Below are 16,931 nucleotides of genomic sequence, written 5' to 3'. Positions count from 1 at the left end.
GGGGATGAGAACTGGGAATACTGGGGAGTCACCCGGCGTCGGTTACTGGGAGCACTGGGGATGAGAACTGGGAATACTGGGGAATCACCCGGCGTCGGTTACTGGGAAGCACTGGGGATGAGAACTGGGAATACTGGGGAGTCACCCGGGGTCATTTACTGGGAGCACTGGGGATGAGAACTGGGAATACTGGGGAGTCACCCGGGGTCGGTTACTGGGAAGCACTGGGGATGAGAACTGGGAATACTGGGGAGTCACCCGGGGTCTGTTACTGGGAGCACTGGGAACGGTTACTGGGAGCACTGGGACCACCCACGCAGCTGCAGCCTGGGCTGGTTATTAATGAAGGGGGCGTGGCCTAACGAGAAGGCGGGGCTTAACGTGGGGGCGTGGCCTGTGGGGTCACTCGTGGTCACGGCCATGAGAAGAAGCCCCCCCTCTCCCATTGCCCCCCATTACCCCCCCCCCCCCCCCCGGCCCCCAAGGAACACAGCAGCCCCCCTCCCAGTTCCCCCCAGTTCCAAACTGGTCAGACTGGTCCAGCCAGACTGGGGGGGGAGGGAGAAATGGATGCTGGACACCCCCCACCCCCCCCAAAGCCCCTCAAAAGGGGGGGGTCCAGGCGAAGGGGGGGGAAGGGCAGACCCGGTCATTGGTGGGGGGGCAGCATTTTGGGGGTGACACAGGCTTTTTTTGGGGGGGACACAACCAGTGAGGGGCTCAGGGATGGGGGGGGGTCCGGGGCATTTGTGGGGGCTAAATTTTGGGGAGGGGGGACCCCACGCTTTTTATGGGGGGGCAGAAATTTGAGGGGGGATGTGACCAGTGATGGGCTCAAAGATTGGGGAGCGGGAGGCATTTTGGGGGGTGACACAGGCTTTTGGGGGGGTGTCAGCATTTGGGGGGGGTCATAGGTGCTTCAGGGGGGTCTCAGGCATTTGGGGGGGCAGGTTTTTTTTTTGGGGGGGGACACCCGGGCCTTTTGGGGGGTGGCAGAAATTTGGGGGGAGGAGGTGAGCAGTAATGGGCTCAGAGATTGGGGGGGGGCGGTATTTAGGGGTTTTTCGAGGGGGGGGAGAGTTTGGGGGGGTCATCATGGTTTCAGGGGGGGTCCCGGGCGTTCGGGGGGGCCGTTGGGTGGCGGGGGGGGGCCCCATCCGGAGGCCCCGCGTTCCCGGCCGGACGCTCTGAGCTCCCCGGTAACGGCTCGTCCGGCGGTGGCTGCGGCCAAAAACCCCCCCAGAGCCCCCCCGAGGGGACAAAGCGGGGGGAGAGGGTTTTGGGGACCCTCCTGGAATCCATGGGGGGGGGGGGGAGGGTCTTGGGGACCCCCTGGAATCAATGGGGGGGGGGGAGCAGAGGACCTGGGACCCCCCTGGAATCAATGAGGGGGGGGAGAAGGTCTTGGGGACCCCCAGGAATCAATGGGGGGGGAGAGGGTCTTGGGGACCCCCCTGGAGTCAATGGCGGGGGGAGAGGGTCTTGGGGATCCCCTGGAATCAATGGGGGGGAGAGGGTCTTGGGGACCCCCCTGGAGTCAATGGCGGGGGGAGAGGGTCTTGGGGATCCCCTGGAATCAATGGGGGGGAGAGGGTCTTGGGGACCCCCCTGGAATCAATGGGAGGGGAGAGGATCTTGGGGATCCCCTGGAGTCAATGGGGGGGGAGAGGGTCTTGGGGACCCCCTGGAGTCAATGGGGGGGGGAGAGGGTCTTGGGGACCCCCCTGGAATCAATGGTGGGGGAGAAGGTCTTGGGGACCCCCTGGAGTCAATGTGGGGGGGCTCCTGTCCCGGCAGCCCCCGGGATCGGGGGGTGGGGGGGTGTGGGGGTGTCAGTGAGGGGGGGTCGGTCCCCCCCCCCGCGGGATTTCGTTAATCCCGGGAGGGTTAATCCCCAATCCGGGGCCACCGGGAGCCGCGGGCGACCGGAGCTGCGCAGGTGGGGGGGTCCCAAAGTGGGGGTCCCAAAGAGGGGGGGACCCAAAGAAGGGGGGGCCCAAAGAGGAGGGGTCCCAAAGGGGGGGAGTGTCCCAAAGAGGGGGGCCCGAAGAGGGGGGGCCCAAAGGGGGGGGGGGGGTCTGGGGATGGGGTGTGTCCCAAAGTGGGGGTCCCAAAGAGGGGGGGTCCCAAAGTGAGGGGGACCGAAGGGGGGGGCCCAAAGAGGGAGGAGGCCCAAAGAGGGGGGGTCTGGGGATGGGGTTGTCCCAAAGTGGGGGTCCCAAAGAGGGGGGGTCCCAAAGTGAGGGGGACCGAAAGGGGGGGGCCCAAAGAGGGGGGAGGCCCAAAGGGGGGGGGGTCTGGGGATGGGGTTGTCCCAAAGTGGGGGTCCCAAAGTGGGGGGGTCCCAAAGAGGGCGGGGGCCCAAAGAGGGGGGGTCTGGGGATGGGGGGGGTCCCAAAGGGGGGGGAGATTGGGGAGGGGGAGGGTAAGGAGGGGGTTTTGGGGGGGGGGAGATTGGGGAGGGGGAGGGTAAGGAGGGGGTTTTGGGGGGGGGTCCTAAAAGGGTTTTTTTTGGGGGGGGGGGTCCCAAAGGAGGGAGGATTTGGGGGGAGTGTGTCCCAATGGGGGGGCTGTGGGGGTGGGGGGGTCCTAAAGGCGTTATTTTGGGGTGGGGAGGCCCAAATGGGGGGTTGGGGGTCCGAAAGGGGGGGTCTGGGGCTGAGGGGGGTCCGAAGGGGGGTTCTTTTTGGGGGGGGGTCCAAAAGGAGGAGGATTTGGGGGTGAAGGGGGTCCTAAAAGGGGGTTGTTTGGGGTTGGGGGATCACAAAGGGGGGGGGGGGTCGCAAAGGGGGGTGTCCTGGGGTTGGGGGGGGTGAGGTTTGGGGGGGGGTGTCCCAAAGTGGGGGTTCTGGGGGTGGGGTTTGGATTGGGGGGGTCTCAAAGGAGGCGTTTGGGGGCGCAGGGGGGGTCCCAAAGTGTGTGTGTGGGGCGGGGTTGGGCATGGGGGGTGTAGAAATGGGGGGTTGTTTGAGGGGGGTTTCCCAAAAAGGGGGGGGTTGAGGGGGAGGGGTTGGATTGGGGGGTCCCAAAGGGGGGGGGGCTGGGGTGAGGGGGTCATGGGGGGGTGAGGGGGGCAGAGAGGTGTCCCAAAGGGGGGAATTATGGGGTGAGGGGGTCCTAAAGTGGGGGGGGAATCCCCAAAGAGGGGGGACTTTGGGGGGGTGTCTCCCACAATCCTTTGCGGCTCCATTTATTTTGGGGGGGGGTGTGGTGGGACACCCCCTTCCCATCCTGCACTGTGGCCCTGGAGTATTATGGGATGCCAAGGAGATATTGGGGGGGGGGTCACACACCTCTCGTGCGAAGGGGGGAGCCCCGAAAGCGGCTTAAGCTGAGCCGCTTACCCCCTAATTATAGCGGCTCGTTAAGAACCCTGACCTTGATGAGCGCGGGGTTAATCCCCCGGCGGCCTCGTGCAGCGCACGAGGGCTCAAACCCATCCCCTCCATCCCCGTGTGTTGCACGAGGGCACAAACCCATCCCCTCCATCCCCGTCCGTTGCACGAGGGCTCAAACCCATCCCCTCCGTCCCCATCCGTCGCACGAGGGCTCAGCCTCCTCTTCCCCGTGCATCGCACGAGGGCTCAAACCCATCTCCTCTGTCCCTGTGCATCACATGAGGGCTCAGCCTCTTCTTCCCCGTGCGTCGCACAAGGGCTCAAACCCATCCCCTCCATCCCCGTGCACTGCACGAGGGCTCAGCCTCCTCTTCCCTGTGCGTCGCACGAGGGCTTTATGCCATCTCCTTTGTCCCTGTGCATCGCACGTGGGCTTTACGCCATCTCCTCTGTCCCTGTGCATCGCACAAGGGCTCAAACCCATCCCCTCCATCCCCGTGCACTGCACGAGGGCTCAGCCTCCTCTTCCCTGTGCGTCGCACGTGGGCTTTATGCCATCTCCTTTGTCCCTGTGCATCGCACGAGGACTCAAACCCATCTCCTCTATCCCCGTACATCGCACGAGGGCTCAGCCCTATCTCTTCTGTCCCCGTGCGTCACACGAGGGCTCAACCCCATCCTCTCTGTCCCCGTGTGTCGCACGAGGCCTCAACCCCATCCCCTCTGTCCCTGTGCATCGCACGAGGGCTCAAACCCATCCCCTCCGTCCCCGTGCATCGCACGAGGGCTCAGCCTCCTCTTTACCCCATGTCCTCCGTCCCCTGATGGCGGTGCTCTCTCCCGCAGCCATGGACATCGGTGGCCTGGAGACGGTGGTGGCCAACTCCGCCTATGTCTCTGCCCGCGGCGGCCCCGGCGGCGCCTCCTCCCGCGACCGCCGTCAGCGCAACCGCCTGCGCCTGCCCCACATCTCGCAGTGCCACGAGCTGCGGGCGCGCCTGGCGGGGGAACGGCCCCCCAACGCCCCGAGAGCGCCCCAAAACGGCGCTCCAACCGGCGGGAAAACGGCTTTGAGCGGAGGGAAAGGGGCACAAAATGGCGGCGTCGAGGCTCAAAACGGCGGGAAAACGGCTTTGAGCGGAGGCAAAGGGGCACAAAATGGCGGCGTCGAGGCTCAAAATGGCGGCGAAATGGCGGCCGCGGAGGGCCTTGCGGCCTGGGAGGCGTCGTTCCGCGGGCAGTGCGTGGAGCAGCCGATCGGGAAACTGCTGTTCCGTCAGTTCCTGAGCCACGAGGAGGCGCTGGCGGCGCCGGCGGCGCTCTGGGCGGGGCTGGAGGAGCTCGAGAGCTGCGAGAGGGACCAACGGGGCCGTCTGGCGCAGCAGCTGCGGGAGAAGCACCTGGAGCCCCGCGGGAGCCTCCCCTGCGCCTTCCTCAGCCCCCGCGCCCGCGCAGGTGAGCCCGCGGGGGGGCTGCCGCGGCGCTGCCGGAGGGGGCCGCCATGACAGTGCCCGAGGGGGCCGCCATGATGGGGTTTGAGGCCATGGGGGCTCCAGTAGATGTGGGGGCAGCCATGATGGGGCTCGAGGGTGTGGGGGCCGCCATGACAGTGCCGAAGGGGGCCGCCATGATGGGGTTTGAGGCCGTGGGGGCTCCAGTAGATGTGGGGGCAGCCATGATGGGGCTCGAGGGCGTGGGGGCAGCCATGACAGTGCCGAAGGGGGCCGCCATGATGGGGCTCGAGGCTGTAGGGGCTCCAGTAGCCAATGGGGGCCGCCATGATGGGGTTCATGGGCGTGGGGGCCGCCATGACACTGCCAATGGGGCAGCCATGACAGTGCCAATGGGGCGGCCATGATGGGGCGCGAGGCCGTGGGGGCCTTGTTGGTGGCCATGAGAGTTCCAATGGCCGTGAGACCCCCGTGGGGGCCTTAACGCTCCCCGTGACAGCTGTGACACCTCCGATGGTGGCCATGAGACCTCCATTGGTGGCCATGAGGCCCTCAATGGTGGCCATGAGACCTTCAATGGTGACCATGAGACCTTCAATGGTGGCCGTGAGACCATCAATGGTGGCCATGAGACCTCCATTGGTGGCCATGAGACCTTCAATGGTGGCCATGAGACCTCCAATGGTGACCATGACACCTCCAATGGTGACCATGAGACCCTCAATGGTGACCATGAGACCCTCAATGGTGGCCATGAGACCCTCAATGGTGACCATGAGACCTCCATTGGTGGCCATGACACCCTCAATGGTGACCATGACACCTCCAATGGTGGCTCTGACACCCTCAATGGTGGCCATGACACCCTCAATGGTGGCCGTGACACCTCCAATGGTGGCCATGACACCTCCAGTGGTGGCCATGAGACCCTCAATGGTGACCATGAGACCTTCAACGGTGGCCATGACACCTCCAATGGTGGCCGTGACACCTCAACGGTGGCCATGACACCTCCAATGGTGGCCATGACACCTCCAATGGTGGCCATGAGACCTTCAATGGTGGCCATGACACCTTCAATGGTGACCATGACACCTCCAGTGGTGGCCATGACACCTCCAGTGGTGGCCATGACACCTCCAATGATGTCCCCGACACCTCCGGTGGTGCCCCCGATGGCTCTAAGAGCCGTGTGTTCCCCGCGGCGGCGCCGGTGCCCCCCTGGCTGCTGGCGGTGCCCCCACGGCCCCTTCTGGCCCCGCAGCGGCGGCGGAGGACGACTTTGCGGCGGCGGGGCGGGAGGTCCTGGCGCACCTGGAGGCGGTGGCGTGGGCGCCGTTCCGGCGGTCGCTGGAGTTCGGGCGGTTCCTGCAGTTCAAGTGGTTGGAGGCGCAGCCGGTGGGCGCCGACGCCTTCGTGGACTTCCGCGTGTTGGGCAAAGGCGGCTTCGGCGAGGTGTGCGCCTGCCAGCGCCGCGCCACCGGCAAGATGTACGCCAACAAGCGCCTCAGCAAGAAGCGCCTCAAGAAGAGGAACGGCTACGAGGTGGGCGCTCCGCCACACCTCCATCTCCATCTCCATCCCTCCGCCCCACCTCCATCTCCATCTCCACCTCCACCTCCTTCTCCATCTCCACCTCCACCTCCACCTCCATCTCCACCTCCATCTCCACCTCCATCTCCATCTCCACCTCCACCTCCATCTCCACCTCCATCTCCATCTCCATCTCCACCTCCATCTCCGCCTCCATCTCCGTCTCCATCTCCGTCTCCATCTCCACCTCCTCAGTGTGTCCCATCTCCACCTCCACCTCCACCATCTCCACCTCCACCATCTCCACCTCCACCTCCATCTCCACCTCCATCTCCACCTCCATCTCCACCTCCATCTCCACCTCCATCTCCATCTCCACCTCCGCCTCCATCTCCATCTCCATCTCCACCTCCATGTCCACCTCCATCTCCACCTCCTCAGTGTGTCCCACCTCCATCTCCACCTCTGCCTCCATCTCCACCTCCTCAGTGTGTCCCATCTCCACCTCCACCATCTCCACCTCCATCTCCACCTCCATCTCCACCTCCATCTCCATCTCCACCTCCATCTATCTATCTCCATCTCCACCTCCACCATCTCCACCTCCATCTCCACCTCCATCTCCATCTCCGCCTCCGCCTCCATCTCCATCTCCACCTCCTCAGTGTGTCCCATCTCCACCTCCGTCTCCATCTCCATCTCCACCTCTATGTCCACCTCCATGTCCACCTCCTCAGTGTGTCCCACCTCCATCTCCACCTCCGCCTCCATCTCCACCTCCTCAGTGTGTCCCACCTGCATCTCCACCTTCTCCATCTCCACCTCCATCTCCACCTCCACCTCCATCTCCATCTCCATCTCCACCTCCACCTCCATCTCCATCTCCACCTCCACCTCCATCTCCACCTCCACCTCCGTCTCCACCTCCATCTTCATCTCCACCTCCTCAGTGTGTCCCACCTCCATCTCCGCCTCCACCTCCATCTCCACCTCCACCTCCATCTCCATCTCCACCTCCATCTCCACCTCCACCATCTCCATCTCCTCAGTGTGTCCCATCTCCATCTCCTCAACGTCCTCCTCCCATGGTTTCCTCAGTGGGTCCCACCTCCATCTCCATCTCCATCTCCACCTCCATCTCCATCTCCATGGTGTGTCCCATCTCCATCTCCATCTCCTCAGTGTGTCCCACCTCCATCTCCTCAACGTCCTCCTCCCATGGTTTCCTCAGTGGGTCCCACCTCCACCTCCATCTCCATCTCCTCGGTGGGTCCCACCTCCATCTCCTCAACGTCCTCCTCCCATGGTTTCCTTGACCTTCACCGCCTCCGCCTCCTCAAGGTCCTCGTCCCGGGGCTCCCTGGGGTTGTCCCACGCCGTGTCCCACGCGGTGCCGTTGCCGTGCGCAGGCGGCGCTGGTGGAGAAGCGGATCCTGGCGCGGGTCCACAGCCGCTTCGTCGTCTCCTTGGCGTGCGCCTTCCAGACCAAAACCGACCTCTGCCTCGTCATGACCCTCATGAACGGCGGAGACCTCAGGTGAGGGGGCCTCGAGGTGACCCTCGTGGACCTGGAGGCCCTCAGACCACCTCTGGGGGCATCTCATGTGGCTTTGATGTGTGGATGAGGCCAACCTGGAGGTCCTCAAACCATCTCTTTGATGTGTGGAGGTGCCCCTCATGGATGAGGTCAACCTTGAGGTCCTCAAATCATGTCTGTGGGTATCTCATGTGGCTTTGACGTGTGGAGATGTCCCTCATGGATGAGGTCAACCTTGAGGCCACCTCTGTGGGTATCTCACGTGGCTTTGATGTGTGGATGAGGTCAACCTGGAGGTCCTCAAACCACCTCTTGAGGGCATCTCACACGGCTTTGACGTGTGGAGATGTCCCTCATGGATGAAGTCAACCTTGAGGCCCTCAAACCTTCTCTTGAGGGTATCTCACATGGCTTTCATGTGTGGATGAGGTCAACCTTGAGGTCCTCAAACCACCTCTTGAGGGCATCTCACATGGCTTTGACGTGTGGAGATGTCCCTCATGGATGAGATCAACCTGGAGGTCCTCAAACCTTCTCTTGAGGGTATCTCACACGGCTTTGATGTGTGGAGATGTCCCTCATGGACGAGATCAACCTGGAGGTCCTCCAACCACCTCTTGAGGGTATCTCATGCGGCTTTGATGTGTGGAGGTGCCCCTCGTGGACGAGGTCAACCTTGAGGCCCTCAAACCTTCTCTTGAGGGTATCTCACGTGGCTTTGACGTGTGGATGAGGTCAACCTGGAGGTCCTCAAACCACCTCTTGAGGGCATCTCACACGGCTTTGACATGTGGAGATGTCCTTCATGGATGAGATCAACCTGGAGGTCCTCAAACCTTCTCTTGAGGGCATCTCACATGGCTTTGATGTGTGGAGATGTTCCTCATGGATGAGGCCAACCTTGAGGCCCTCAAACCACCTCTTGAGGGTATCTCACATGGCTTTCATGTGTGGATGAGGTCAACCTTGAGGTCCTCAAAGCATCTCTTGAGGGTATCTCACGTGGCTTTGATGTGTGGAGATGTCCCTCATGGCCGAGGTCACCGTTGGGGCCTTGGGGAGGTGTCCGCAGGTGGTGGCGTGTTCTTGGCGTGTCCTTGGCGTGTCCTTAGCGTGTCCTTAGCGTGTCCTTGGCGTGCCCGCGCCGTGCAGGTTCCACATCTACAACGTGGACGAGGAGCACCCGGGCTTCGCCGAGCCCCGCGCGGTCTTCTACGCAGCGCAGATCCTGCTGGGCCTCGAGCACCTCCACCGCCACCGCATCGTCTACCGCGACCTCAAACCCGAGAACGTCCTCCTCGACGACCACGGTGACGGCGGCACCGGGGGGGACAGCGGGGAGGGTGGAGGACATTGGGGACAGCAAAGACATTGGGGACATCGGGAGGTGTGGAGGACATTGGGGACCTCAAAGACTTTGGAGACCTCAAAGACGTTGGGGACATCAAAGACATTGGGGACATCGAAGACATTGAGGACCTCAAAGATGTTGGGGACACCAAGGACATGGGGACATTGGGGAGGTGTGGAGGGCGTTGGGGACCTCAAAGACATTGGGGACCTCAAAGACGTTGGGGACATCAGGAGGTGTGGAGGATGTTGGGGACATCAAAGACGTTGGGGACCTCAAAGACATTGGGGACATCGAAGACATTGGGGACATCAAAGACGTTGGGGACATCGGGAGGTGTGGAGGACATTGGGGACATCAAAGACATTGGGGACATTGGGAGGTGTGGAGGACGTTGGGGACATCAAAGACATTGGGGACATCAAAGACGTTGGGGACATCGAAGACATTGGGGACATCGGGAGGTGTGGAGGACATTGGGGACATCGAAGACATTGGGGACATCAAAGACGTTGGGGACATCGGGAGGTGTGGAGGACGTTGGGGACATCAAAGACATTGGGGACATTGGGGAGGTGTGGAGGACGTTGGGGACACCATGGACAGGGGGGACACCAAGGACATGGGGACATTGGGGAGGTGTGAAGGGCGTTGGGGACATCAAAGACATTGGGGACATCAAAGACGTTGAGGACACCAAGGACACGGGGACATTGGGGGACATTGGGGAGGTGTGGAGGGCGTTGGGGACGTCGAGAACGTTGGGGACATCAATAGACGTTGGGGACATTGGGGGACATTGTGGGACATTGGGAGGTGTGGAGGAGGTTGGGGACGTCGAGAACGTTGGGTGACATTAAGGATGTTGAGGGCAAAGGGACATTGGGGACCTCAGGGACATTGGGGGACGCGAAGGACACCCGGAGGGCAGTTCCTGGTGGCTCTGGAGGTCCCCGGTGGCTCTGTTGGTCAGCGGTGGCTCTGGTGGTCCCTGGTGGCTCTGGTGGGTCTCTGGTGGTCACCGGTGGTCCCTGGTGGTCTCCGGTGGCTCTGTTGGTCAGCGGTGGCTCTGGTGGTCCCTGGTGGTCCGCGGTGGCTCTGGTGGCACTGGTTGGGTCAGCGGTGGCTCTGGAGGTCCCTGGTGGTCCCTGGTGGCTCTGGTTGGGTCCCTGGTGGCTCTGGTGGTCCCCGGTGGTCCCTGGTGGTCCCTGGAGGTCAGCGGTGGCTCTGGTGGTCCCTGGTGGTCCCTGGTGGTCAGCGGTGGCTCTGGTGGTCCCTGGTGGTCCCCGGTGGTCAGCGGTGGCTCTGGTGGTCCCCGGTGGTCCCTGGTGGTCAGCGGTGGCTCTGGTGGTCGCAGGTCACGTCCGTCTGTCCGATATGGGTTTGGCGGTGGAGCTGAAGGACGGAGAGAGCAAAACCCGCGGCTACGCCGGAACCCCGGGTAGGGGACAGCGGGGACCTCCTGCCCGGTGTCACCCACCGTCACCCACCGTCACCCACTGTCACCCACCGTCACCCCATGGTCACCCCATGGTCCCTCCTTCTCTCCTCGGTCCCCCATTGGTCACCTGAGTCACCCCATGGTCCCCATGGTCCCCCTGATCTCCTGGGTCACCTCATGGTCCCATTGGTCCCTCATGGTCACCTGAGTCACCTCATGGTCCCCTGGGTCACCTCGTGGTCCCCATGGTCCCCCTGATCTTCTGTGTCCCCCCATGGTCTCCTGTGTCCCCCGTTGGTCCCCAGGGTCCCCCCATGGTCTCCTGTCCCCCCATTGGTCCCCCCATGGTCCCCCCGTTGGTCCCCTCTGTCCCCCCATGGTCCCCCCGTTGGTCCCCGGGGTCCCCCCACGGTCCCCCGTTGGTCCCCATGGTCCCCCCACGGTCCCCCGTTGGTCCCCAGGGTCCCCCCATGGTCTCCTGTGTCCCCGTTGGTCCCCTGTGTCCCCCCATGGTCCCCCGTTGGTCCCCGGGGTCCCCCCACGGTCCCCCGTTGGTCACCGGGGTCCCCCCATGGTCTCCTGTCCCCCCGTTGGTCCCCCCATGGTCCCCCGTTGGTCCCCGGGGTCCCCCCATGGTCCCCCCGTTGGTCCCCAGGGTCCCCCCATGGTCCCCCCGTTGGTCACCGGGGTCCCCCTGGGCCACCACTCAGGGTTTATGGCGCCCGAGGTGCTGCGCGACGAAGAGTACGATTGGGCCGTGGACTACTTCACGCTGGGGGTGACGCTCTACGAGATGCTGGAGGCCAAAGGGCCCTTCCGCCAACGGGGGGAGAAGGTGACCACCACCCCGAACCCCTCCGTGTCCACCAGAAACCCCACGCGTGACATCCCAGAGCTGATAGGAACCTCCGAGAGACCTCCCAGTAGAGCCCGGAAACCCCTCGAGGACCACCAGAACCTCTCAGGGACCACCAGAACCACCCAGGAACCTTCAGGAACCCCACGAAACTCCATGATTCCCATCTCAGGGCTTCCAGGAAGCTCCAAAACCCTCAGGAACCCATCAAGAACCCCTCAAACCTCCATAATTCCCATCTCAGAGCTTCCAGGAAGCTCCAAAACCCTCAGGAACCCATCAAGAACCCCTCAAACCTCCATAATTCCCATCTCAGGGCTTCCAGAAAGCTCCAAAACCCTCAGGAACCCATCAAGAACCCCTCAAACCTCCGTAATTCCCATCTCAGGGCTTCCAGGAAGCTCCAAAACCCCCAGGAACCCATCAAGAACCCCTCAAACCTCCATAATTCTCATCTCAGAGCTTCCAGGAAGCTCCAAAACCTTCAGGAACCCATCAAGAACCCCTCAAACCTCCATAATTCCCATCTCAGAGCTTCCAGGAAGCCCCAAGACCCCTCAGGAACCCATCAAGAACCCCTCAAACCTCCATAATTCCCATCTCAGGCCTTCCAGGAAGCTCCAAAACCCCTCAGGAACCCATCAAGAACCCCTCAAACCTCCATAATTCCCATCTGAGAGCTTCCAGGAAGCCCCAAGACCCTCAGGAACCCATCAAGAACCCCTCAAACCTCCATAATTCTCATCTCAGGGCTTCCAGGAAGCTCCAAGACCCTCAGGAACCCATCAAGAACCCCTCAAACCTCCATAATTCCCATCTCAGGGCTTCCAGGAAGCTCCAAAACCCTCAGGAACCCATCAGGAACCCCTCAAACCTCCATAATTCTCATCTCAGGCCTTCCAGGAAGCTCCAAAACCCCTCAGGAACCCATCAAGAACCCCTCAAACCTCCATAATTCTCATCTCAGGGCTTCCAGAAAGCTCCAAAACCCCTCAGGAACCCATCAAGAACCCCTCAAACCTCCATAATTCTCATCTCAGGGCTTCCAGAAAGCTCCAAAACCCCTCAGGAACCCATCAGGAACCCCTCAAACCTCCATAATTCCCATCTCAGAGCTTCCAGGAAGCTCCAAGCCCCTTCCAGACCCTTCCGGAACTCTCCTCTTGGCCAGGTGGAGAACAAGGAGGTGACGCGGCGCATCCTCCACGACCCCGTCAGCTACTCGGAGCGGTTCAGCGCAGCGGCGAAGGCCACCTGCGAGGGTCTCCTGGCCAAGGACGCCAACGTCCGCCTCAGCTTCCGCGGCAGCGACTGCGCTCAGGTGAAGGCGCAACCGCTCTTCGCGGAGATCAACTGGGGGCGCCTCGAGGCAGGTAACCCCCCGGGACCACGGCCGGTGGCACGCGGGGGGCAGGAGACGGGGCCAAAAGACTCCAAAGGTCCCCAGAGACCTTCAGAGGGTCATGGAGGTGTTGGGTGTCCATCTTTGGGGTCTCCAAAGACCTTTAGAGGTTCATGGAGGTGTTGGGTGTCCACCTTTGGGTTCTCCAATGACCTTTAGAGGTTCATGGAGATGTTGGGTGTCCACCTTTGGGGTCTCCAAAGGCCTTTAGAGGTTCATGGAGGTGTTGAGTGTCCACCTTTGGGGTCTCCAAAGGCCTTTAGAGGTTCATGGAGGTGTTGAGTGTCCAACTTTGGGGTCTCCAATGACCTTTAGAGGTTCATGGAGGTGTTGAGGGTCCATCTTTGGGTTCTCCAATGACCTTTAGAGGTTCATGGAGGTGTTGAGTGTCCATCTTTGGGGTCTCCAAAGGCCTTTGGAGGTTCCTGGAGATGTTGGGTGTCCACCTTTGGGTTCTCCAATGACCTTTAGAGGTTCATGGAGGTGTTGGGTGTCCACCTTTGGGGTCTCCAAAGGCCTTTAGAGGTTCATGGAGGTGTTGAGTGTCCACCTTTGGGGTCTCCAAAGGCCTTTAGAGGTTCATGGAGGTGTTGGGTGTCCACCTTTGGGGTCTCCAAAGGCCTTTAGAGGTTCATGGAGGTGTTGAGTGTCCACCTTTGGGGTCTCCAAAGGCCTTTAGAGGTTCATGGAGGTGTTGAGTGTCCACCTTTGGGGTCTCCAAAGGCCTTTAGAGGTTCATGGAGGTGTTGAGTGTCCACCTTTGGGGTCTCCAAAGACCTTTAGAAGTTCATGGAGGTGTTGAGTGTCCACCTTTGGGGTCTCCAAAGGCCTTTAGAGGGTCATGGAGGTGTTGAGTGTCCACCTTTGGGGTCTCCAAAGGCCTTTAGAAGTTCATGGAGGTGTTGAGTGTCCACCTTTGGGGTCTCCAAAGGCCTTTGGAGGTTCCTGGAGGTGTTGAGTGTCCAACTTTGGGTTCTCCAAAGACCTTTGGAGGTTCATGGAGGTGTTGAGTGTCCACCTTTGGGTTCTCCAAAGGCCTTTAGAGGCTCATGGAGATGTTGGGTGTCCACTTTTGGGTTCTCCAAAGGCCTTTAGAGGTTCCTGGAGATGTTGGGTGTCCACCTTTGGGTTCTCCAATGGCCTTTAGAGGTTCATGGAGGTGTTGAGTGTCCACCGTTGGGTTCTCCAAAGACCTTTAGAGGTTCCTGGAGATGTTGGGTGTCCACCGTTGGGTTCTCCAAAGGCCTTTAGAGGTTCATGGAGGTGTTGGGTGTCCACCTTTGGGTTCTCCAATGGCCTTTAGTGGTTCATGGAGATGTTGGGTGTCCACCTTTGGGGTCTCCAAAGACCTTTAGAGGTTCATGGAGATGTTGGGTGTCCACCTTTGGGTTCTCCAATGGCCTTTAGAGGTTCATGGAGATGTTGGGTGTCCACCTTTGGGTTCTCCAATGACCTTTAGAGGTTCATGGAGATGTTGGGTGTCCACCTTTGGGTTCTCCAGAGGCCTTTGGAGGTTCCTGGAGATGTTGGGTGTCCACCTTTGGGTTCTCCAATGACCTTTAGAGGTTCATGGAGATGTTGGGTGTCCACCTTTGGGGTCTCCAATGACCTTTAGAGGTTCATGGAGGTGTTGGGTGTCCACCGTTGGGTTCTCCAAAGGCCTTTGGAGGTTCCTGGAGATGTTGGGTGTCCACCTTTGGGGTCTCCAATGACCTTTAGAGGTTCCTGGAGATGTTGGGTGTCCACCGTTGGGTTCTCCAAAGGCCTTTAGAGGTTCATGGAGGTGTTGAGTGTCCATCTTTGGGGTCTCCAAAGACCTTTAGAGGTTCATGGAGGTGTTGGGTGTCCACCTTTGGGGTCTCCAAAGGCCTTTAGAAGTTCATGGAGGTGTTGAGTGTCCACCTTTGGGGTCTCCAAAGGCCTTTAGAGGCTCATGGAGGTGTGGAGTGTCCACCTTTGGGGTCTCCAATGACCTTTAGAGGCTCATGGAGGTGTGGAGTGTCCACCTTTGGGGTCTCCAATGACCTTTAGAGGCTCATAGAGGTGTTGAGTGTCCACCTTTGGGTTCTCCAAAGGCCTTTGGAGGTTCCTGGAGATGTTGGGTGTCCACCGTTGGGTTCTCCAATGACCTTTAGAGGCTCATGGAGATGTTGGGTGTCCACCTTTGGGTTCTCCAAAGGCCTTTGGAGGTTCATGGAGGTGTTGAGTGTCCACCTTTGGGGTCTCCAAAGGCCTTTAGAGGTTCCTGGAGATGTTGGGTGTCCACCTTTGGGGTCTCCAAAGGCCTTTAGAGGTTCCTGGAGGTGTTGAGTGTCCACCTTTGGGTTCTCCAAAGGCCTTTGGAGGTTCCTGGAGATGTTGGGTGTCCACCGTTGGGTTCTGCAGAGCCCTTTGTGTCCTTCGGCCCTGGGTCTGTGCCCTCCCGGGTTGGTGGTGGCTTTGGCGCCGCCGTTCTTCACCGCTCGTCGGTGTCCTCCAGGCCTGGTGCCGCCGCCCTTCGTGCCGGACCCGCGCCGCGTTTACGCCAAAGACCTGGCGGACGTCGGGGCCTTCTCCACGGTCCGAGGGGTGGAGTTGGACGCCACGGACGCGGCGGTGGGCGACGCCTTCGCCTCGGGGACCGTCGCCATCCCCTGGCAGGAGGAGCTCATCGAAACCGGCGTCTTCCAGGAGCTCAACGTTTGGGGGGCGCCCGGCACCGTCCCCCCCGACCTCGACCCCAGCGCCGCGCCCGCGCCCGGGGGGCCGCGCTCGGCCACCTGCGGCCTCCTCTGAGCCCCCTCTGAGCCCCCTCTGAGCCCCCTCTGAGCCCCCTCTGAGCCCCCGCGAGCTCCCAAGAGGGGGGTCCTCAACTTGGGGGGGGAGAAATGGGGGTTCTTCAACCGGAGGGGCTCAAAATTGGGGTTCCTCAAGTTGAGGAGCTCAAAAATGGGCATTCCTCAAGTTGGGAGGCTCGAAAATGGGGGTTCCTCCACTTGGGGGGCTCAAAACTTGGGGTTCCTCAAGTTTGGGGGCTCAAAAATGGGCATTCCTCAAGTTGAGGGACTCGAAAATGGGGGTTCCTCCACTTGGGGGACTCAAAAGTTGGGGTTCCTCAAGCTGAGGGGGGAGAAATGGGGGTTTCTCAACCGGAGGGGCTCCAAAGTTGGGGTTCCTCAAGTTGGGGGGCTCGAAAATGGGGGTTCCTCAACTTGAGGGGTGAGAAATGGAGGTTCCTCCACTCGGGGGAGCTCCAAAGTTGGGGTTCCTCAAGTTGGGGGGCTCAAAAATGGGGGTTCCTCCACTTGAGGGGTGAGAAATGGGGGTTCCTCCACTTGGGGGACTCAAAAGTTGGGGTTCCTCAAGCTGAGGGGGGAGAAATGGGGGTTCTTCAAGTCGAGGAGCTCCAAAGTTGGGGTTCCTCAAGTTGGGAGGGGGGAGAAATGGGGGTTCTTCAACCGGAGGGGCTCCAAAGTTGGGGGTCCTCAAGTTGGGAGGGGGGAGAAATGGGGGTTCTTCAACCGGAGGGGCTCCAAAGTTGGGGTTCCTCAAGTTGGGAGGGGGGAGAAATGGGGGTTCTTCAACCGGAGGGGCTCCAAAGTTGGGGCTCCTCAAGTTGAGAGGGGGAGAAATGGGGGTTCTTCAACTGGAGGGGCTCCAAAGTTGGGGTTCCTCCACTCGGGGGCTCAAAAGTTGGGGTTCCTCAAGTTGGGGGGCTCAAAAATGGGGGTTCCTCCACTTGGGGAGTGAGAAAATGGTCATTCCTCCACTTGGGAGGCTCGAAATGGGGGTTCCTCCACTTGGGGAGCTCAAAAGTTGGGGTTCCTCAAGCTGAGGGGGGAGAAATGGGGGTTCCTCAACTTGGGGGGACTCAAAAGTTGGGGTTCCTCAAGTTGGGAGAGGGGAGAAATGGGGGTTCTTCAACCGGAGGGGCTCCAAAGTTGGGGGTCCTCAAGTTGGGGGGCTCGAAAATGGGCATTCTTCAAGTTGAGGGGCGGGAAATGGGGGTTCCTCCACTTGGGGGAGCTCCAAAGTTGGGGTTC

General features: G+C 61.0%; 1 protein-coding gene across 5 annotated transcripts; it reads left to right on the top strand.

Annotated features, from left to right (window-relative positions):
• The first annotated feature begins 1,876 nt into the window (after positions 1-1,876).
• GRK1 (G protein-coupled receptor kinase 1) lies at positions 1,877-16,206 on the top strand. 5 transcript variants are annotated; one of them, XM_054052802.1, is made up of 9 exons: positions 1,877-1,939; positions 4,185-4,793; positions 6,164-6,334; positions 7,664-7,859; positions 9,012-9,169; positions 10,568-10,651; positions 11,362-11,486; positions 12,679-12,876; positions 15,389-16,206. In XM_054052802.1, the coding sequence occupies exons 2-9, from the start codon at positions 4,187-4,189 to the stop codon at positions 15,704-15,706; spliced, it is 1,857 nt and encodes a 618-aa protein (XP_053908777.1). In that variant the 5' UTR covers positions 1,877-1,939; positions 4,185-4,186; the 3' UTR covers positions 15,707-16,206. The 5 variants fall into 5 exon arrangements, with proteins under 5 accessions (XP_053908777.1, XP_053908775.1, XP_053908779.1 ...); XM_054052800.1 differs by having other exon boundaries at positions 6,054-6,334; positions 7,732-7,859; positions 15,389-16,201; XM_054052804.1 differs by having other exon boundaries at positions 7,732-7,859; positions 15,389-15,717.
• The last annotated feature ends 725 nt before the right edge of the window (positions 16,207-16,931 follow it).

Source organism: Cuculus canorus, chromosome 36 (genome assembly GCF_017976375.1).
Source record: "Cuculus canorus isolate bCucCan1 chromosome 36, bCucCan1.pri, whole genome shotgun sequence".
NCBI classification, from domain to species: domain Eukaryota; kingdom Metazoa; phylum Chordata; class Aves; order Cuculiformes; family Cuculidae; genus Cuculus; species Cuculus canorus.
Note: the sequence above shows the minus strand (reverse complement) of the source record. Positions and strands in the feature narration are given on the sequence as shown.